This window comes from Tamandua tetradactyla, chromosome 16, assembly GCF_023851605.1.
Source record: "Tamandua tetradactyla isolate mTamTet1 chromosome 16, mTamTet1.pri, whole genome shotgun sequence".
NCBI classification, from domain to species: domain Eukaryota; kingdom Metazoa; phylum Chordata; class Mammalia; order Pilosa; family Myrmecophagidae; genus Tamandua; species Tamandua tetradactyla.
Window position 1 is genome coordinate 52,021,054 of NC_135342.1, and position 22,797 is coordinate 52,043,850.

General features: G+C 40.2%; 1 protein-coding gene and 1 pseudogene across 5 annotated transcripts; one reads left to right on the top strand and one right to left on the bottom strand.

Moving 5' to 3' along the window:
- Positions 1-737: 737 nt before the first annotated feature.
- On the top strand, positions 738-22,465 carry GINS3 (GINS complex subunit 3). 5 transcript variants are annotated; one of them, XR_013163596.1, is made up of 4 exons: positions 743-1,134; positions 17,420-17,653; positions 19,188-19,547; positions 20,360-20,468. XR_013163596.1 is itself a non-coding variant. In XM_077132588.1 (4 exons), the coding sequence occupies exons 1-4, from the start codon at positions 952-954 to the stop codon at positions 20,468-20,470; spliced, it is 600 nt and encodes a 199-aa protein (XP_076988703.1). In that variant the 5' UTR covers positions 743-951; the 3' UTR covers positions 20,471-22,465. The 5 variants fall into 5 exon arrangements, 3 of the variants coding, with proteins under 3 accessions (XP_076988704.1, XP_076988703.1, XP_076988702.1); XR_013163595.1 differs by having other exon boundaries at positions 19,188-19,803; positions 20,360-20,460; XM_077132588.1 differs by having other exon boundaries at positions 19,188-19,259; positions 20,360-22,465.
- Positions 16,023-22,644, bottom strand: LOC143659527 (large ribosomal subunit protein eL32-like; annotated as a pseudogene).
- Positions 22,645-22,797: the final 153 nt, after the last annotated feature.

A 22,797-nucleotide genomic window follows, 5' to 3' on the forward strand; every position in this document is an offset into this window, starting at 1 on the left:
TATTATTTACTTAAAGTTGATTCATTATTTTTGTTTAATGTTTTAAAGGAAATTTAATATCACTAGTATAAATAAAGAGCCATTTATTCATTGAACACAGATTTATTAAGTGCCTAACATGCGCTTTGCAGTGGGGAGATAACAGTGAAAAATAGCAGACTAAAGAGATGAAAAGCCACAAAAGGAGAATGCCAGCTGGTGGTAAGGTGACTGTGAGGTAATGAAATAGACTCAAGACATTTGTGAGCCATATGCAGTCCAGCTTCACCCCTCCTCCCACCTCACCCATACTCCCACCAAAATCCTACAAATACCTCATAATCTAGTCCAAATATTTATCTGGGGGGTAGTTCTGGGGTCTCTCTCTCTCTCTTTTTTTACATTTTTATTTCAAGTACCAAGACTAACAAAGATGCACAGTAAAAAACTGCAACAAATGGGTCAGAATTAATCAGGCCTGGGGTGGAGGGCACAGCGATGCTTTATTGTTTTTTTCTTTTAATCCCCCAAAAGTTTTGCAAAGTACTTTTAATTTTATATACAAGTCTAAAGGACCGAATAAACATAAGCCAGTTTAAATGCATACTGAAGCGTCTATGGGCATTTACAGCTTCTTTATAACACTCCCACATTGATCTGCCCTCGAAAGGAGATCAACTTCCGGCGGATCCACCCACCGGGAGCCTCCGCCTGTAACTCTGGACCTAGTCGCCAGGTTTTATCGATTGCTTTTGCCTGGGCAATGTGCCCAACCCAGCAGACTGGCCTGGATCGGCTGCTTCGGTCTGGCCCCACCCAGAGCGCGGGAAAGAGCAGTTTTTCAAGCCGGCCCGGGGCTGCGGCTATCGCCATACTCTTAACAAAGCCAAGCAGCCCCCGCCTTTCACACGCCCGACCACCTAAGGCCTTCCGAGTCACGCGAGTGGAAGTAAAGAAGCCGAAGCCGGCGCCATGTCGGAGGCTTATTTCCCGGTGGAGTCGGGTGCGCTGGGGCCTGAGGAGAACTTTCTTTCCCTAGACGACATTCTCACGTCCCACGAAAAACTCCCGGTGCGCACGGAGACCGCCTTGCCTCGCCTCGGCGCCTTCTTGGAGCGGAGCGGAGGCCCCGAGACTCACAACGCGATCCCTCAGGTAAATCCTTCGCTATTGCTTCCCACCCGTAAAGACTACATGCAACTCCTGGCGGACACCGCGTCGCCCGGCGGGGCCCACGGCGTCCTCTGGGATTTGTAGTTTCCGGGGCAGGACGGGCCATGCCCTGCAATGAGTTCTCCCCTCCTGTCTCCTGGCGCCTAAGCAGAGGTGTCTTGGCCTGGCGCTTGCCACCTAGGCGGAAACTAAACTGAACGTAGGTTTTCTGACTGCTGCAACATTGATTTCATTTTTGAAATTGTCCAAATTCAGCAATCTTTTCCCCCCACATTGAGGTGAATGCTGAGAATAGGCTGGTACTGAATACTTCAGGAGATCAGGGTTGCAATCTCGTTTACCTTAAAACAGAGCTTTGGGTAAGAGCATGTGCTAGATCTGGAAACCACAAATTTTAGATTCACTCCTGCATAATGGTGATGGTGTCAAAAACCATTACCTGAGGATTTAGTGCCAGTAAGGATGGGGGTGAGGGAGGTAACCTTTTCCATCTATTACCCCTTTAAACTTTCAGCAGTCTGTAGATATTGTTACGAACGAGGACCCTGGAAAGGTTGAGTAACATGTCTGGGCCCACAGTTTTTGGCCATTCGAACCTAGGCCTGTAAGACTTGAAATCCAAATTCTTTCTAGGAAAGCATGGCCTATAATGGCCGTGATTGGTTTCCTCTTTGACCTGAGTTTCATTTGGAGGGTTGTTCTGTTTGGTCTGTTTTTAGTTCTTCTTTTTTGTATGCTGTGTGGTGGGGCCACGTTTCATTCTTTTTCCATGTGACTATCCCATTATTGAAGTACATTTGTTGAGTTTTCTTTTGGGGGAAGTGGGTTGGGGGGAAGGGCACAGCCAGAATCATACCCAGTTCTCCCACATGGCAGATTGGAATTCTACCACTGAACTACCTTGCACCCTGTTTTGAGTTAATTTTTATCAAAATATTACATACACAAAGTTTTGTTTGTTAACACAGATGCTGAGCTGGATTCAAAGGATGTATGTCCCCTAGAAAAGCCATATTTTAATCTGAATCCCATTTCATAAAGGCACAGTAGTCCTTATTCAACACTGTATGTTTGAAATTGTAATCAGATCATCCCCCTGAAGATGTGATTTAATCAAGAGTGGTTGTTAAGCTGGATTGGGTGACGACTTGTCTCAACCCATTTGGGTGGGTCTTGATAGGTTTCTGGAATCCTGTAAGAGAGGAAACATTTTGGAGAATGAGAGGTTCAGAGAGAACAGAGCAGAATGACATAGCCATGAGAAGCAGAGTCCACCAGGCAGCGACCCTTGGAGATGAAGGAAAATGTCTCCCCGGGAGCATCATGACACAGGAAGCCAGGAGAAGCAGCTAGCAGATGATGCCGTGTTCACCATGTGCCCTTCCAGATGAGAGAGGAACACTGACCTTGTTCACCATGTACTTTCTCACTTGAGAGAGAAACCCTGAACTTCATCAGCCTTCTTGAACCAAGGTGTCTTTCCCTGGATGCTTTTGATTGGACATTTCTATAGACTTGTTGTAATTGGGACATTTTCTTGACCTTAGAATGGTAAACTAGCAACTTATTAATTCCCCTTAATAAAAGCCATTCCATTTCTGGTATATTGCATCCCTGCAGCTAGCAAACTAGAACAGATGCTTTAATATTTTTACAGGTGTCATGAGTTTATTTTTTTTTATTAATTAAAAAAAGAATTAACAAAACAATTAGAAATCATTCCAATCTACATGTACAATCAGTAATTCTTAATAACATCACATAGTTGCATATTCATCATTTCTTAGTACATTTGCATCGATTTAGAAAAAGAAATAAAAAGACAACAGAATAAGAATTAAAACAATAATAGAAAGAAAAAAAACAAAAAAAACAAAAACAAAAAACCTATACCTCACATGCAGCTTCATTCAGTGTTTTAACATAATTGCATTACAATTGGGTAGTATTGTGCTGTCCATTTCTGAGTTTTTATATCCAGTCCCGTTGTACAGTCTGTATCCCTTCATCTCCAATTATCCCTTCTCTTTTTTTTTTTTTTTTTAATTAACGGAAAAAAAGAAATTAACCCAACATTTAGAGATCATACCATTCTACACATGCAATCATTAATTCTTAACATCATCACATAGATGCATGATCATCATTTCTTAGTACATTTGCATTGGTTTAGAAGAACTAGCAACATAACCGAAAAAGATATAGAATGTTAATATAGAGAAAAAAATAAAAGTAATAATAGTAAAATCAAAACAAAACAACACAAAACAAAACAAAAACCTATAGCTCAGATGCAGCTTCATTCAGTGTTTTAACATGATTACTTTACAATTAGGTATTATTGTGCTGTCCATTTTTGAGTTTTTGTATCTAGTCCTGTTGCACAGTCTGTATCCCTTCAGCTTCAATTACCCATTGTCTTACCCTGTTTCTAACTCCTGCTGAACTCTGTTACCAATGACATATTTCAAGTTTATTCTCGAATGTCCGTTCACATCAGTGGGACCATACAGTATTTGTCCTTTAGTTTTTGGCTGGATTCACTCAGCATAATATTCTCTAGGTCCATCCATGTTATTACATGGTTCATAAGTTTATCTTCTCTTAAGGCTGCATAATATTCCATCGTATGTATATACCACAGTTTGTTTAGCCACTCTTCTGTTGATGGAGATTTTGGCTGTTTCCATCTCTTTGCAATTGTAAATAATGCTGCTATAAACATTGGTGTGCAAATGTCCGTTTGTGTCTTTGCCCTTAAGTCCTTTGAGTAGATACCTAGCAATGGTATTGCTGGGTCGTATGGCAGTTCTATATTCAGCTTTTTGAGGAACCGCCAAACTGCCTTCCACAGTGGTTGCACCCTTTGACATTCCCACCAACAGTGGATAAGTGTGCCTCTTTCTCCGCATCCTCTCCAGCACTTGTCATTTTCTGTTTTGTTGATAATGGCCATTCTGGTGGGTGTGAGATGATATCTCATTGTGGTTTTGATTTGCATTTCTCTAATGGCCAGGGACATTGAGCATCTCTTCATGTGCCTCTTGGCCATCCGTATTTCCTCTTCTGAGAGGTGTCTGTTCAAGTCTTTTTCCCATTTTGTAATTGGGTTGGCTGTCTTTTTGTTGTTGAGATGAACAATCTCTTTATAAATTCTGGATACTAGACCTTTATCTGATATATCATTTCCAAATATTGTCTCCCATTGTGAAGGCTGTCTTTCTACTTTCTTGATGAAGTTCTTTGATGCACAAAAGTGTTTAATTTTGAGGAGTTCCCATTTATTTATTTCCTTCTTCAGTGCTCTTGCTTTAGGTTTAAGGTCCATAAAACCGCCTCCAGTTGTAAGATCCATAAGATATCTCCCGACATTTTCCTCTAACTGTTTTATGGTCTTAGACCTAATGTTTAGATCTTTGATCCATTTTGAGTTAACTTTTGTATAGGGTGTGAGAGATGGGTCTTCTTTCATTCTTTTGCATATGGATATCCAGTTCTCTAGGCACCATTTATTGAAGAGACTGCTCTGTCCCAGGTGAGTTGGCTTGACTGCCTTATCAAAGATCAAATGTCCATAGATGAGAGGGTCTATATCTGAGCACTCTATTCGATTCCATTGGTCGATATATCTATCTTTATGCCAATACCATGCTGTTTTGACCACTGTGGCTTCATAATATGCCTTAAAGTCAGGCAGCGCGAGACCTCCAGCTTCGTTTTTTTTCCTCAAGATGTTTTTAGCAATTCGGGGCACCCTGCCCTTCCAGATAAATTTGCTTATTGGTTTTTCTATTTCTGAAAAATAAGTTGTTGGGATTTTGATTGGTATTGCATTGAATCTGTAAATCAATTTAGGTAGGATTGACATCTTAACTATATTTAGTCTTCCAATCCATGAACACGGTATGCCCTTCCATCTATTTAGGTCTTCTGTGAATTCTTTTAGCAGTTTTTTGTAGTTTTCTTTATATAGGTTTTTTGTCTCTTTAGTTAAATTTATTCCTAGGTATTTTATTCTTTTAGTTGCAATTGTAAATGGGATTCGTTTCTTGATTTCCCCCTCAGCTTGTTCATTACTAGTGTATAGAAATGCTACAGATTTTTGAATGTTGATCTTGTAACCTGCTACTTTGCTGTACTCATTTATTAGCTCTAGTAGTTTTGTTGTGGATTTTTCCGGGTTTTCGACGTATAGTATCATATCATCTGCAAACAGTGATAGTTTTACTTCTTCCTTTCCAATTTTGATGCCTTGTATTTCTTTTTCTTGTCTAATTGCTCTGGCTAGAACCTCCAACACAATGTTGAATAATAGTGGTGATAGTGGACATCCTTGTCTTGTTCCTGATCTTAGGGGGAAAGTTTTCAATTTTTCCCCATTGAGGATGATATTAGCTGTGGGTTTTTCATATATTCCCTCTATCATTTTAAGGAAGTTCCCTTGTATTCCTATCTTTTGAAGTGTTTTCAACAGGAAAGGATGTTGAATCTTGTCAAATGCCTTCTCTGCATCAATTGAGATGATCATGTGATTTTTCTGCTTTGATTTGTTGATATGGTGTATTACATTAATTGATTTTCTTATGTTGAACCAGCCTTGCATACCTGGGATGAATCCTACTTGGTCATGATGTATAATTGTTTTAATGTGCTGTTGGATACGATTTGCTAGAATTTTATTGAGGATTTTTGCATCTGTATTCATTAGAGAGATTGGTCTGTAGTTTTCTTTATTTGTAATATCTTTGCCTGGTTTTGGTATGAGGGTGATGTTGGCTTCATAGAATGAATTAGGTAGTTTTCCCTCCACTTCGATTTTTTTGAAGAGTTTGAAGAGAATTGGTACTAATTCTTTCTGGAACGTTTGGTAGAATTCACATGTGAAGCCATCTGGTCCTGGACTTTTCTTTTTAGGAAGCTTTTGAATGACTAATTCAATTTCTTTACTTGTGATTGGTTTGTTGAGGTCATCTATGTCTTCTTGAGTCAAAGTTGGTTGTTCATGTCTTTCCAGGAACCCGTCCATTTCCTCTAAATTGTTGTATTTATTAGCGTAAAGTTGTTCATAGTATCCTGTTATTACCTCCTTTATTTCTGTGAGGTCAGTAGTTATGTCTCCTCTTCCATTTCTGATCTTATTTATTTGCATCCTCTCTCTTCTTCTTTTTGTCAATCTTGCTAAGGGCCCATCAATCTTATTGATTTTCTCATAGAACCAACTTCTGGCCTTATTGATATTCTCTATTGTTTTCATGTTTTCAATTTCATTTATTTGTGCTCTAATCTTTGTTATTTCTTTCCTTTTGCTTGCTTTGGGGTTAGCTTGCTGTTCTTTCTCCAGTTCTTCCAAATGGATAGTTAATTCCTGAATTTTTGCCTTTTCTTCTTTTCTGATATAGGCATTTAGAGCAATAAATTTCCCTCTTAGCACTGCCTTTGCTGCGTCCCATAAGTTTTGATATGTTGTGTTTTCATTTTCATTCGCCTCGAGGTATTTGCTAATTTCTCTTGCAATTTCTTCTTTGACCCAGTCGTTGTTTAGGAGTGTGTTGTTGAGCCTCCACGTATTTGTGAATTTTCTGGCACTCTGCCTATTATTGATTTCCAACATCATTCCTTTATGGTCCGAGAAAGTGTTGTGTAAGATTTCAATCTTTTTAAATTTGTTAAGACTTGCTTTGTGACCCAGCATATGGTCTATCTTTGAGAATGATCCATGAGCACTTGAGAAAAAGGTGTATCCTGCTGTTGTGGGATGTAATGTCCTATAAATGTCTATTAAGTCTAGTTCATTTATAGTAATATTCAGATTCTCTATTTCTTTGTTGATCCTCTGTCTAGATGTTCTGTCCCTTGATGAGAGTGGTGAGTTGAAGTCTCCAACTATTATGGTATATGAGTCTATTTCCCTTTTCAGTGTTTGCAGTATATTCCTCACGTATTTTGGGGCATTCTGATTCGGTGCGTAAATATTTATGATTGTTATGTCTTCTTGTTTAATTGTTCCTTTTATTAGTATATAGTGTCCTTCTTTGTCTCTTTTAACTGTTTTACATTTGAAGTCTAATTTGTTGGATATTAGTATAGCCACTCCTGCTCTTTTCTGGTTGTTATTTGCATGAAATATCTTTTCCCAACCTTTCACTTTCAACCTATGTTTATCTTTGGGTCTAAGATGTGTTTCCTGTAGACAGCATATAGAAGGATCCTGTTTTTTAATCCATTCTGCCAATCTATGTCTTTTGATTGGGGAATTCAGTCCATTGACATTTAGTGTTATTACTGTTTGGATAATATTTTCCTCTAACATTTTGCCTTTTGTATTATATATATCATATCTGATTTTCCTTCTTTCTACACTCTTTTCCATATCTCTCTCTTCTGTCTTTTTGTATCTGACTCTAGTGCTCCCTTTAGTATTTCTTGCAGAGCTGGTCTCTTGGTCACAAATTCTTTCAGTGACTTTTTGTCTGAGAATGTTTTAATTTCTCCCTCATTTTTGAAGGATAATTTTGCTGGATATAGGAGTCTTGGTTGGCAGTTTTTCTCTTTTAGTATTTTAAATATATCATCCCACTGTCTTCTAGCTTCCATGGTTTCTGCTGAGAAATCTACACAAAATCTTATTGGGTTTCCCTTGTATGTAATGGATTGTTTTTCTCTTGCTGCTTTCAAGATCTTCTCTTTCTCTTTGACCTCTGACATTCTAACTAGTAAGTGTCTTGGAGAACGCCTATTTGGGTCTAATCTCTTTGGGGTGCGCTGCACTTCTTGGATCTGTAATTTTAGGTCTTTCATAAGAGTTGGGAAATTTTCAGTGATAATTTCTTCCATTAGTTTTTCTCCTCCTTTTCCCTTCTCTTCTCCTTCTGGGACACCCACAACACGTATATTTGTGCGGTTCATATTGTCCTTGAGTTCCCTGATACCCTGTTCAAATTTTTCCATTCTTTTCCCTATAGTTTCTGTTTCTTTTTGGAATTCAGATGTTCCATCCTCCAAATCACTAATTCTATCTTCTGTCTCTTTAAATCTATCATTGTAGCTATCCATTATTTTTTCTATGTTTGCTACTTTATCCTTCACTTCCATAAGTTCTGCGATTTGTTTTTTCAGTTTTTCTATTTCTTCTTATGTTCAGCCCATGTCCTCTTCATGTCCTCCCTCAATTTATCGATTTCATTTTTGAAGAGGTTTTCCATTTCTGTTCGTATATTCAGCATTAGTTGTCTCAGCTCTTGTGTCTCATTTGAGCTATTGGTTTGTTCCTTTGACTGAGCCATATTCTCAATCTTTTGAGCGTGGACAGTTATCTTCTGCTGCTGGCGTCTGGGCATTTCTTCAGATTTCTCTTGGTGTTGGACCCAGCAAGGTTGTAATATTTTTCTGTGAAATCTCTGGGTTCTGTTTTTCTTATCCTGCCCAGTAGGTGGCGCTCGTGGCACCCGTTTGTCTGCGGGTCCCACCAGTAAAAGGTGCTGTGGGACCTTAAACTTTGGAAAACTCTCGCCGTCCTGGGGGTTCGCTAGCCGAAACGGCTTGAGCCGGCCCGGGGTCCGAACGCAGGGAGGGTTGCTGGTCGCCGCAGCCAGGGAAAGAGCCCGTCCGAATTTCCTAGTCGGCCCTGGGCAACAAGCGTGGCGGGAGGGCGCCAGCGGCAGCGGCCCGCCCGAGAGAGTGCACGTTCCCCGGGAGTCACGGGTTTGGAAGGGGCCTCCCCCACCCGTCACCGTTCTCCGCGGCCTGGGGGTTTCCGATCCAATTCTCTCAGTTGGTCCGGGCGCTGCGCGTGGTGTGGGCGCCAGCCGTCTTTGTTTCAGGGGACCGCCTCTCCAATTCTCCCAGCCGGCCCGGGAAGGGGGAAGGGAGTAACTCCGGCCGCTTGCCACCCCGTCCGGTAAGGCCCACGCGCCTCGGCGATCTCACCCGAGCTGCTTCTCTCAGCCAGCCAGCTGTTCCAGGATGGGGTACGCTGTCTTTTTTTATCTCTGTTGTGGCTTTGGGCGCTTTCTGTATCGTTTCTACTCCCCTAGTAGGTGTCCTGGAGAAGAAACTAAGATCCGCGCGTCTTACTAAGCCGCCATCTTCCAGGAAGTCCATGAGTTTATTTTTTAACTTTTTCATTTTAAAATAATTTCAAACTTACAGGACACTTGCAAAAATAATATAAATCCCATATAAAGAATTTCAACTTACCCAGATACCCAGAACTACCAAATTTAGCATTTTGCCACCTTTGTGGTATTTGTCTATTTTCTGAACATTTGTGAGTAGATTGCATGCATCATAATCCTTCCATGTGCATTACCTAAGAACCAAGGATGTTCATTTACGTGATCATCTTAAGTACAGTTATCAAGTTCAAGAAATTTAACATTGATACAAATGTTACATTCTATATCCTGATTTTTTATGTTCCAATAATGTAATTTTGAACCTCTTCTCTTCCATCCCTTGATCCTATCCAGTAGCATGTATTATATTTAGTTGTCATCTCTTTAGTTTCTCTTTCTTTTGATTTTTTTTTAATTAGAGAAGTTGCAGTTTTACTGAAAAATCATGCATAAAATACAGGGGTTCCATACATATTCCACTCTATTATTAACATCTTGCATTAGTGTGGTACATTTTGATACAATTGGTGAAAGCACATTTTCTGTTTTTTTGTATGTGGAAACATATTCAATGTAAATTTTCCCATCTCAACCCCTCCTGAGCATACCATTCAGTGAGATTAATCACATTCACAGTGTTGTATACCCCTCCTCACCATCTATTACTAGAATATTCTCTTCACCCCAAATAGAGATACTATATTCATTTTGCATTGACTCCCCATTTTCTATACCATTTACCACTGATAATGTACTCTATATCACTATAAGTTGACATATTATCTGACGTTTTCTTTGTGGTTACCAAAGGGCTTAAATTTAACATCCTAAATCTATAGCAATTTCATTTACTTTAACACCAGCTTCAATAGAATACATAAACTATGTTCCTATACCACTCCATCCCCCACCTTTATATAGTTCTTGTCACAAATTGCATAGTTATACATTATGAATCCCAAGCCATTGATTTATCATTCCATTTTATGCATTTGCCATCTAGATTCTGTTTGAAATAAAAAGTAGAGTTAAAAAATAGGTCTGTTAGCTAGAATTCTCTAGAGAAACAGAATCAGCAGGAGATATTCATAGATAAAAAAATTATAAAAGCATCTCATGTAACCATGGGAATACTGAATCCAGGGTCTGTAAGGCAGGCTGCAAACTGGCAACTGATGAAGGTCCTCAACAAACTCTGAGGAGAGGCTGCCTGGGCAACCGTAGGAATGTAAAGGTCCAAGGTCTGTAGGGCAGGCTGTGGAATTGGCGACTCCAACACAGGATCTGGACAATCTTCACAGGAGAGGCTCACTGGCTGAAGCAGAAAGAGTCTCTTCTGAATCTTCCTTAAAAGCCTTCTGGTGATTAGATTAAATGTCACTCATTGCAGAAGACCTCCTGAAGCTGATTACAAATGCAGTCAGCTGTGGATGCAGTCAGTGTAATCATGATTTAAGTCCATGAATTGTCCTCATAGCAACAGACAGGCCAGCGCTAGCCTGACCAGACAACCGGGTACCACCACCTGGCCAACTTGACACATGAACCTGACCATGACAGTAGGTAACACGTTGCTTCTCTCGTGCAGCTTTAAGAATTCTCTCTTTATTTTTGGCATTTGATAGTTTGATTATAATATGCTTTGGCATTGGTTTATTTGGATTTATCCTATTTGGAGTTTGTTGATTATCTTAGAAGTGTATCTTCATATCTTTGTTAAATTTGGGATGTTTTCAGCCATTACTTCTGTTCTAGTTTGAAAGCTGCTGGCATGTGATATACCAGAAATGGAATGGCTTTTAAAAAGGGGAATCTACTAAGTTGCAAGTTTATAATTCTAAAGCTGTGAAAATGTCCAAAGTAAAGCAAGACTATAGAAATGTCCAATCTGAGGCATCCAGGGAAAGATATCTTGGTTCAAGAAGGCCAATGACGTTCAGGGTTTCTCTCTCAACTGAAGAGGCACATGGTAAACATGGTGATGTCTGCTAGCTTTCTCTCCAGGCTTTTTGTTTCATGAAGCTTCCCCAGGCGCCTTTTTCCTTCTTCATCTCCAAAGGTCTCGGGCTGCATGGGCTCTTTCCAAATGGTTCCCTCTTAAAGGCTCCAGTAAACAACCCCACCTTGAATGGGTGGAGACACACCTCATTGGAAACCATCTAATCAAAAGTTACCACCCACAGTTGGGTGGGTCACATCTCAATGAAAATAATCAAAATCTCCCACCCAGCAATACTGAATGAGGATTAAAGAATTTAGCTTTTCTGGGGTCCATGGCAGATTCTAATTGACACAACTTCTTTGAATATTCTTTCAGCCCCCCCCCCCTTTCTTTTTCTGGGACTCCCTCAATGCATATATTAGTTCACTTGATGGTATCCCACAGATTTGTCAGGCTCTGTTCATTTTTCTTCATTATTTCCTCTTTCTATTCCTCAGGGTGGATGATTTCAATTATTTTATCTTCAAGTTCACTGATTCTTCTGCCAGCTCCAATCTACCGTGGAACCTCTCTAGGGAATTTTTCCTTTCAGTTATTGTAGTTTTCAACTCTACTAGTTCTGTTTGGTTCCTTTTTTTTTTTTTTCTAATGTTTTTCACTGGGAAATATCACACACACAAAGAAAAAACAAAAAAAGCAATAATTTTCAAAAAATATTTTTTTCAAAAAAAAAGCTTCAACCAACAGCCACAGAACAGACCCCAGACTCTGTTATGGGCTACCATTCCACCACATCAGACCCCTCCCTCCACCTGCTCCAAAACACCAGAGGCCAAAAGAAACATTACAGTGATTCAGCAGTCACATTCACCTGACAAATCCCACCCTTTCTGTCACAACTCCTCCCTCTTATCTGAGCCCCCTTCCCAGTCCACAGGAACTCCTGCACAATGCCCACTCCAGCCTCCTGACGCTAAGAAGGGGCGTCTACAACAAAGGACAGGGGGATGCACTAGTCAATAATCCAGAGAGGCCAGCCCCTCCCCTCCAGGGCCCCAGGACCCATTAGGCCTAGGAACCCTCCAGAAACCACAGGTTCCAGGAAAGCAAACCCAGCGCCTCATGCCACCAGGCAGACTCCCACCCCCGAATGTCATGTCCCATGCAAAGGGAGAGTAATGACCATTTGTGCAGAGTTGGGCCGAGGGAGAGGGAGAGGGAGAGGGAGGGGGGGTGAGGGAGGGAGGGAGGGAGGGAGGAGCCACATCCAAGTAACAAAAGAAGTTTTCTAGAAGCAGCTCCCAGTCCTCACTATAGGTAGTCTCAGCTTTTCCACCACAGAAACAAGCCTCAAAATCAAGGGCCTGGCCCACCCTCCCAGGAGTCCCCAGTGCCCATAGGTGCCTCCTAGATGGGAAAGCCCATCAGCTCCATACCTCTCTCTTTATTTCCCCAAGGGACTCCACCAACACCCTCCAACCATTGGCCCACCATATCTGGGATGCACCCAGGTACCACACCAAGCTACACAGAACGACAGGTGTCGCCGCCCCACCCTGGGCCTCATGAGCCCAGGGCACCCACATGAGCCATCTAGACAGGTCAAACCAGACCACATGTCACAGGGAACCCAGTCTCCAGATACAACAAACCTCCCTGTCCCAGGTCCCGCACAGCAGATGACATTCCAAAGCACACACACCACCACCCCTGTTCTAGTTTGCAAGCTGCTGGAATGCAATATACCAGAAACGGAATAGTTTTTAAAAAGGGAAATTTATTAAGTTGTAAATTTATAATTCTAAGACTGTGAAAATGTCCACTCTAAGGCATCCAGGGAAAGATACCTTCGTTCAAGAAGGCCGGTGATGTTCAGGGTTTCTCTCTCAACTGGAAAGGCACAGGGCGAACATGGTGACATCTGCTAGCTTTCTCTCCAGGCTTCTTGTTTCATGATGCTCCCCCAGGGGCTTTTTCCAAAGTGTTTCCTCTTTTAAAGGATTCCAGTAAACTAATCAAGATCCACCTGGAATGGGTGGAGTCAGATCTCCCTCTAATCAAAGGTTAATACTCACAATTGGGCACGCCACATCTCTGTGGAGATAATCTAATCACTTTTCCAACCTACAGTACTAAATAAGGATTAAAAGAAATGGCTGCTTCCACAAGATGGATCAAGAGTAAAACATGGCTTTTCTAGGGTTCATAATTCTTGTACCCTAATCTATCCTAGTCCCAGCCAGACTGGCCTCATTTCTATTTACAGTCAAAGCCCGATCTGTCCTTTGGCCACCCTGACCATTATTGTATGCAGCCATGCCAAATCCAGGGCCACAGAATTCCACCTGAGGCCCAGGCACCACAGAGCCACCCAAAGCCCCAGTGAAACACAGCCCACAAACACATAACACAGCATACCAGCATCCAGAAAACACCAACAATTCAGACCAAGTGCAGATGCTACAAGAGCCCACAATCCTGGCTCCAGTCCTCCCACAAGTACTTTCTGAAAGAGGCCACAGCATACCCACCTCCCTGACCCTGGCTCTTTACGTCTTTGATATGTTCACAATTGGATCTTCTTTGTTGATGTTTTCTGGATTTGAATCCTCTTTTTTTTTTTCCTGTTTCTTTGTTTGTCTTTTAATCTTTTATTTCACATTGTTCATTTTAATATTTAAAAATATTAACTCTGGGATATATTCCCTGAGGTGTCTGTTACTTGAGTAAGTAAACTCAAGATATGACAGAAATTTTCTTGACTGTCATCTCCTACATCAGAAAGGTCCACCCAAGGCAAATGCGAAGTGCAGGATCATCCCTGTCTTTTTTGACCTGTGTCTTGTCCTAAACATTTGCTTGTGTGGCCTTAGGAGTTCCCCTATTTATAGGAATTTGAATGTCCCTTCTATTTTTAAGCAGATAGACCTCTTTACCCTGGGTGCTCCACTGCCCCAAGTTAGCAGATAAGCCTTTGCCCCAGGCCATCTGCCTCAATAGTTTACACTGCTTTCATTGTCTCAAGCTGCTTTTGCCTAGAGGACAAATTCTGGGAGGGGGCTGTGTCACACCACAGAGGAGTTTTCCAAGTCAATCTTTCCCACCTAGAATGAGGCCAGGAACCCACAATGGGATATGGAGCTGGCTGGCTTTATACTGCCCTGGTGGGGGATGAGGGAGGGGCAAGGTAGGGTGCTAGGAGTTTCTTTCTTGCCCCCCCAGTGCTGTACTTTCTTGACCTGCCAAGTAAATACAGCTCTTCAGCTGACCTCTGCAGCTCTGAGGAAGCACAGTGTCATTAAGTCTTCTCTGCCATCTTTGTCTGGGTGGAGTTGCAACAGTAGCTGCCCTTAGAACTGGGCCCCAGTAATCTGAAGTAGCTAATCAGAAGCTGTGATAAGCAATCAGCTGGTGCCCTCCCCCAATCCTGGGGGAGTGGACTTTTATGTTACTTTTGGTACTAAGCAAGCTGTATCAGTGGCTGGACCCCACTTCTGCCAGCCCCAGGAGTGGCAACTGGGCAACAGTAACTGAGATGCAGGGAGAGCAATTGCTGGTATTAATGTAATTTACCAGCCTCTTTCCACTCTCCCCTGGATGCTCTACAGTGGTCTGCTAGACTCCGGAGTTTCAAAATAGTTGATTCAGACAGTTCCTGCTTATTTAGTAGCTTTTCTGGTAGAGGGACTGATTCCTAGAGCTTCCTGTTCTGCCATCTTCCTGCAATTCTCCTGGTTGTAGTTTTGTTACTATTTATCCTATTTGATGTTCATAATATTCCTTGATTTTGTGTTTGGCATTTTTTTTAATTTCGGAAAATTAATTTTAGGTCATGCTGTTATTTGAGATATTTCTTTTGCCTGCTTCAATCTATTTGTCCTCCACTTCTGGAATTCAAGTTACATGTATGTTAGACCTTTTTTTATTATTATTATCAGGTTCCATATGTCTCTCATGCTCTCCATGAGTATTTTCCATCCTTTTTGCTCTCCATGCTTTAGTCTTATCACAGACCTTTTCCCTATCACAATCTTTTCTTTATCTACATGAAATCTGTTAAAACTGTTAAGTCTATTTTAATCTGTTGAGTTTTTAAAGTCAATTATTGTATTTCTCAGTTCTGGAATTTCCATTTGATTTTTTAAATTTATTTTAAAGTTTGTACCTAATTAGTCTGATATTTGGTGCCAACTATTGGCTTCCGTCTTTCTCTTCTTATCGAATATTGGTTGCTCATGTTCTGGCAGCCTTGGCAGTTCAGAACTCAATATTGTCTCTGTAGGCTTGTGAGATTGCTAAAAGCTCTGCTGGCACACCCGCTTCCCCTGTGCTGCTCTCACTTTTTGCAGCAGTTTTGTCTTGTGAGCACTTCATGCTTTTATTGCCACCTTTGATGCAGTTATGTTTGGTTTTGACTTTTTTCATTTTTCTTTTAATTTCTGGTCCATCATGGTTACCATACTTGTTTTCCAGTTCTGTAAAGCCTTTAAAAATATAGAGAAACACTCATCTTTTATATCATTTTATATTATATATCATGAAGTAGGATGGCTTTGGGCTGCAGTGAGCATAGAATAATCGTGTTTTTCTTTTTATTCTTCCAGCACCTAGAGTGATGCTTAGTACATAGTAGGCACTCAGTTAATGTATATGTTGAATGGATATTACTGAATATTCAAATATCTGCAATTAAACAATTTTTATTTATGTTAGAAAACATCCTTCTTTATACTACATTTTTGTTTTCTACTATACCTTTTTATTTATTTATTTATGGTTTTTTTTAACACAAATAAACCTTGCAAATGAGCTGTCTATTCGTTTTCTTCATAGCATAGCTAGGCATTGGGATTGGGTGACTTTATGGCCATCTGGGCTGCTCTTTCCACAGTGGCTTTGTAGTTCTTGGAAGACACATTGTGAGCAGTCTCAGCACAATAAGATTTGTTGTACAGCAATACTTCAAGCTCCAGCACACTGTGGGCCAGGCACTTTCAGAAGCTTCTGGGCAGCATGTGCTTTGTTTTCCTTTTTTTGCACGGGCAGGCATCAGGAATCGAACCCGGTCTCCCACATGGCAGGTGAGAATTCTGCCTGCTGAGCCACGTTCACACTGCCCTGCTTTGTTTTCTTATTGTTCCCTGTATTGGTTTGCTAAAGCTGCTGGAGTGCAATGTACCAGAAATGGAATGGCTTTTATAAAGAAGGTTATTAACTTGTAAGTTTACAGTTCTAAGGCTATAAAAATGTCCAAACTAAGGCATACAAAGAAAGATACCTTGACTTTCCGATGGGTCAAGAATACCTCTGTCATTTGGGAAGGCATATGGCTGGCATCTGCTGGAGTCTTTGGCTTCTGGTTTCAAACAGCTTCGCTGGGGGCATTTACTTTCTACAACTCCAGACATCTGTCTCATGTTGGCTCTGTCAGCTCTGAAGCTTTTTCCGAAATGGTTCCTTCTTAAAGGACTGCAGTAAGCAGCCAACCTTGAATGGATGGAGATATATTTCCATGGAAACCACTTAATCAAAAGATCCCACCCAGAACTGCATCGCTCACATCTCCATGGAAACAAATTTAATAAAAAAAATTCCAACAATATTGAGTCAGGATTAAAGAACATGGCTTTTCTGGGGTACAAAACAGTTTCAAACTGGCACATTCCCATAACCAATACTGGGCATCAAGGTCTGGCCCTTGAATCTTTTCCACATCCATTTGTCAGTTCCTCTGGGTTTCTACCGGCTACCCTTAATTTTTTTCTTTTTTTTTGCATGGGCAGGCACCGGTAATCAAACCCGGGTCTCTGGCATGTCAGGCGAGAACTATGCCTGCTGAGCCACTGTGGCCCACCCTGCACTTAATTTTAACATATCCATCTGACTGGTGTCTAATGAACTTCTTGGTCCTCTTTTTGATGAGCTTGGAATCTGAGGTCAGCTATAATGCCAGGTGGGAGATGGCTACCATCTCCGTAGGCAGCAATGAAGACTCAAGCTCTACCATGGTTTTGTTGCATAAATTCATCATTATATAAAATTTTAGCTCACACATTTCTTTTCTTCAAGTCACAACCAGTCTTCTACTTTTTACAGTCCCTCCAAAGAGAAAAGGCAAATAATTGCTTGGGCAGTGTGTATTTTCTAATTGTCTTTTACATTTATTATGTTATATTTCTGTTTTTAAAATCTATATTCTGGTCTGATACAGGGCTCAAAGCTTGAGATCCCCTTGTGGCTAGCAAAAGGACTTTTTGACAACAAACGACGGATTCTTTCAGTGGAACTTCCCAGGATTTATCAAGAGGGTTGGAGGACTGTGTTCAGTGCAGATGCCAATGTAGTGGATCTCCATAAGATGGGGCCACACTTCTATGGATTTGGCTCCCAACTCTTGCATTTTGACAGTCCAGAGAATGCAGATATTTCCCAATCTCTTCTGCAGGCAAGTAATTGACGTGAAACCCTGTGGCACTGCATGCATGTCTCAGATGTCAGCCATGGCAGCTGCCAGGCAGCAGTTGACACTCTTAACCAGGGAATTATATAATTTATAGGATAGTTTAGTATTCCAGGTCAGCCTACAATTAGACCGTGTCTGCCAATTATATATTTGTTTTTAATATGACTTGTCAGATGCTTCTCATATTTGCTTGCTAAGGGTTGGGACCAGCAGAAAGTTGAGGAAAATAGAAAAGGGTGATGATGGTTATAGACAGGCATTTCAATACACAGTCCCAGCCCAGTAGAATCCTATTGGAAATACATGAGTTATTTGTTCCCTTTTCTCATTCTGTGATTAAGACTTGGTTCTACCATAGACTAGTTATGACTAGGTCAAGTAACTTGACCTCCCTAAAAATGGAGATAATAATAATGTTGAAAATAATGTTGAATAACATTGTAGTGAAATTTTGTAGTACCACTTAATAAATGGTAACTATTATTATTTTTTATGAACAAAACAATGCTATGTATATGTTATCATCCTTTACAATAGAACATCATTTTAACTTTTTGTAATTATTTCTTATTCTGTTAATGCTGAAAGAAACCATCCTTTCTATTTCTTGGAACTTAAACAGCCAAAGCTTTATTTCTCCATTTCTTTTGAAGAGCTGTTGGCTCAAGACACATTTGTTCTCTGTGCTGTGCTGACATCCTCCATCGAGCTTAAGGGTCATTTAGCCTACCATGTACCAGTGTTGTTTTTAATGTAAATAGTAAGCAAAAAAAATTTGTTGGTATCCATTCAGAAAAAGAAGTCAATATATGACCTATAGAAGGGAGAGAAAGCAACACTGGAGCAATTCAAGCTTATGAAATCCTTCTGAGCAGAAAGCTAAAAATGAAGAAAATCCAATTGTCTTATAATGTCTCCAGGATATGTTCTGAAATTGGAATCCTGTCTTCTTTCTGTCATTGCTTTAAAGTGCTTTAGATGAATGTGTTTATATATCAGTTGACAACACCATAAGATGATTGAAGAAACTGAAGCTGGGGTATGGTTTTGGCTCAGGGCCCAATGGTAAAATGACATCCCCTAGATCTTATGTGTCTCCATCCTACTCTTAGGCAAAAAAAAGAAAAGAAACTGCATTCAATTAAATCAGAAGTCTTCTCTGATTGAAAACTGTCTACGTGTGACTACAGTAACAATGTTATGACCTTTGTTGCTAATAGCAATTATAGATAATACTTTTTGAGATGCTTACTCTGAGCCAGCCTTTTGCTAGTTGCTTTACATGTGTTGCTTTATTGATTTTCATAACACTCTTATTTTACAGACAAGAAAACCAAGGTCTGGCAATGTGAAATAACTTACTTGTGTGATAAAGAGGACTCAGACTTCCTTCTGACTGAGTCCCTGAGCCCAAATTCCTTTTTTTCATGCCATTTAAATATTTAGGGATAAAAACAGATCTGGATTTATGGAGTGTGAGATAAACCCTAATTTCTCTTACTCCCTTCTTCTTCAGACATTTATTGGACGTTTTCGCCGCATCATGGATTCGTCTCAGAATGCTTACAATGAAGATACTTCAGCACTGGTAGCCAGGCTAGATGAAATGGAAAGAGGCTTATTTCAAACGGGCCAGAAAGGACTAAATGACTTTCAGTGTTGGGAGAAGGGACAGGCTTCTCAGATCACAGCTTCCAACCTTGTTCAGAATTATAAGAAGAGAAAATTCACTGACATGGAAGATTGAAGACCCAGTGAACACAGAATTGCTCCTTGTAGATTTATCCCTCTGTGTTCTCTTGATAAGAGCCTAGTTGTGAAGGGCCAGAATCTTGTCCCGTTACATGGCTTACTTCCTACAGCAGTTTCTGGAATGGTACCATCTTGATGGGAAAAGACATGCTGGAGGATATCCCTGGCCCCTGAGTCTTCCCAGAGTCTCCTACCCTGCTGACCTACAGCCCAGGCCAACTTAATCCAAGAACTCATAGCCAAGGAGAAATCAAAGCCCTTCCTAAATAAGGATCATTAATATATATATATAACTACTTACCATTGCAGTAGTATTGAAACTGGAATTCTTTGGGTCTGGACAGCCTCAGATATCCAGTTTCTCTAGCTCCGAAGGGCAGGTACAAGTTGGATCATCTTAGCCAGTTCACAAAAATATCCTCTTGAGCTTTTTTTGCCTCATCTTTGTGGTTGTACAAAGGACCATACCCCTGAAATGCTGGCCTTACTTGTAAATATCTCTTGCCACCTACCTGTGGGGCGTTATATCAGTTGCCAGAAACAGTCACCAAGAATGAGGAAGGAAAAGGAAAGGCAAATAAATGGCATGAGTTTTACTAAAGAGAAGATGTTACTTACACATTCTGTAATCAGGATTTTCTGAAATGGTGTACACATAAGTCTACAGTCAGCCTAGAAAGGAAGTGGTTAAACAGAGCTTGTTTTTATCTTAGAAATTTCTAGAGCACCCTCACAGTTATTCCATTCCCTCTAGAAAAGTTGTCAGGGTGTCATTTGGAATTGCAAAGTAGTTATTAAAGAGTATTCACCAGGCTTCATTGCATCTGGAAATCAGGGCTTTAGGGTTGCTGGTTATGAAGAACCCTTTTTTGAGAAGTTTAACATGGGAAATTTAGGTGGCATAAGACCTTGATTATGTTTTGTTTTGTTTTTCAGGTAATTTTACTTGGAATTTGTCTAAGCAAGCACAAAGCCTTCCCCTTGCAGATTGAGATGGCAACCTTGGGCCAAGTAGGGAACAGCATTTCCTGGGACCTGTTAGACTGAAGGACAGTTTTCCCCACACCACTGGTCCCCCCTCCCCGGAACACCCATCCACAAGTGAAAAATGTCTTTTTCAGTGGGAATTATAGAGGAATTTGGGTGTCCAGGTTGTACAGATGTTTTGATGCGAGCTTAGAATAACAGAAATGCTTTTTAAATGCCTGCTTTAAGATGGAATTAATGTTTTTATAATTTAATTTTAGTGCTAAATAAATTATCTGCTTTGCACATGCATACATTCTGTACAAGTACTATTTCTGTCACTCTAGTACTACAGATGATCAGACAACGCTCAAGAGAATTTTGTCTTTGATAATATTTGACAATAATGCCCAAATACATCCATATTTTAGCACCTGCTCTTTTGCTTGCACAGTATTCATAAATATGAGGCATATTATCTGTCACTATGTGCTGTGTCCTAGAGAGGTGGGAATTCCATTGCCACCATGGCATTTATACATAGCCAAGCCCCTGGGAACAATTCACAGTGAAAAAAGCATATTATTTAACTTTTGGCATCATCATTTTCACAGGTAGCTCTGTGTTAAAAGCCAGTTCTAAGTTTGCTGCCATTTTTTTCTGTTATTAAAAATTGCTCAGGGGCCACATGCCAGGAATTCATGGGTATGCACATGAGAATTTATTCCCTGTGTTATATTTTGAAAAGATTTGTATTTATGATTATGATAGATTACAAGTAGCCTTTGAAACATCCATTTTTAATTGCAAATTTGTCTTCAAGCCCATTGATTACTACCCCTCTGCAACCTTTCCCAACCAGCATTTTGGATTACTATTTGGTCCTTTCAAAAATGAATTTCTCAAAATGAGTTATCAGAATGACTCAAATGGCAAATTCTGCTAAAATCAAAGGAATAAATGTAGATGTATGCTTCCCCCTTAAAGACTCTATATTCCTAGATAACTGTGACCTTAACTGTATACAAAAGACCCTACTGTGTTCACATTTCTCCCTGGCACAGTCTTGGTGCTACTGGGAGGAGTGGGATGAGGCTCTGTGTCCTCTGTTGGTTCTTCCTGCTCTCTGTGACTTCTGACCTTTGGAAGGCTCCAGCCTCAGTCGTTGAATCTCTTTCTAGCCATTCCCACCAATTCCTTTGGAGATCTCATCCAGTCTCAAGACTTTAAATACCATCTCTCCATCTATATGCTGAAGACTCCCAAACGTGTATCTCCAGCTCAGACCTCTCCCTGGGACCTCAGGCTCTGGTCAATCCCCTGTTTGACATGTCCACTTAGACACGGCTAAAATTGATCTCCTAATCTTAACCCCCTCAGTGACTCCTATAATCCTTCCCGCCTCCTTTTTTGCACATGACTCCCAGCGGTGTTAATTTCCCTAGCAATGTGGAACAGAACTCCCAGGATGAGCCAGGACCTGGCATGGGATTGAGAAATCTTCTTGACCAAAAGGGGGAAGAATGAAATGAGGCAAAATAAAGTTTCAGTGGCTGAGAGATTTCAAACAATCGAGAGGTTGTCCTGGAGATTATTCTTACTCATTATGTAGATAACCCCTTTTTAGTTTATGGTATATTTGAGTGGCTGGAAGGAAGTATCTGAAACTGTTGAACTATGTTCCAGTAGCCTTAATTCTTGAAGATGATTATATAAAGATAGAGCTTTATAGTGTCACCGTGTGATTGTGAAAACCTTGTATTTGGTGTTCCTTTTATCCAGGATACAGACAGATGAGCAAAAAATATATGGATAAAAAATAAATAAATAATAGGGGGAATGAGGGGTAAAATAAATTGGGTAGATTGAAATGCTAGTAGTCAGTGAGGGCTATGGGATGTAGGAGTTTTTTCTTTTTATTTCTTTTTCTGGAGTGATGCAGATGTTCTAAAAATGATCATGGTGATGGATGCACAACTATGTGATTATATTGTAAGCCATTGATTTTACACCATGTATGAACTGTATGTGTATGAAGATTTCACAATAAAAATATATTTTTTAATGATCAGATAAGGACATTGAAATGATTTTAATTATATTCCATATGTTAAAAAAGCTAAATGAAAGATTAAACATGTTAAATTCATAGAGAAATTGAGTAAATGAAAAGTCAAAATTGAACTTCTAGAAATGAAAACTCCAATGTCTGAGATGAAAAATACCCTAGGTGGGATTAATGGCAAATTAGACATAACAAAATGAAAGATTAATGAACTTGAAGAATGGCAGTAAGATCATCTAAAAGGAAACATTTTTTAAAAACTAATAATATTTAAAAACAGAGCTTTAGTGAACTATTGAACAACATCAAGCAAGCTAATATACATGTAATTAGGGTCCCCAAA

Excerpts from the sequence above, each read along its gene's own strand:
- GINS3 (XM_077132587.1), top strand. The coding sequence starts at position 952 with ATGTCGGAGGCTTATTTCCCGGTGGAGTCGGGTGCGCTGGGGCCTGAG. Across the intron at positions 1,135-17,419 it reads CTCACAACGCGATCCCTCAG|GGCTCAAAGCTTGAGATCCC; the intron begins GTAAATCCTTCG and ends GGTCTGATACAG. Across the intron at positions 17,654-19,187 it reads TTTCCCAATCTCTTCTGCAG|ACATTTATTGGACGTTTTCG; the intron begins GCAAGTAATTGA and ends CTTCTTCTTCAG.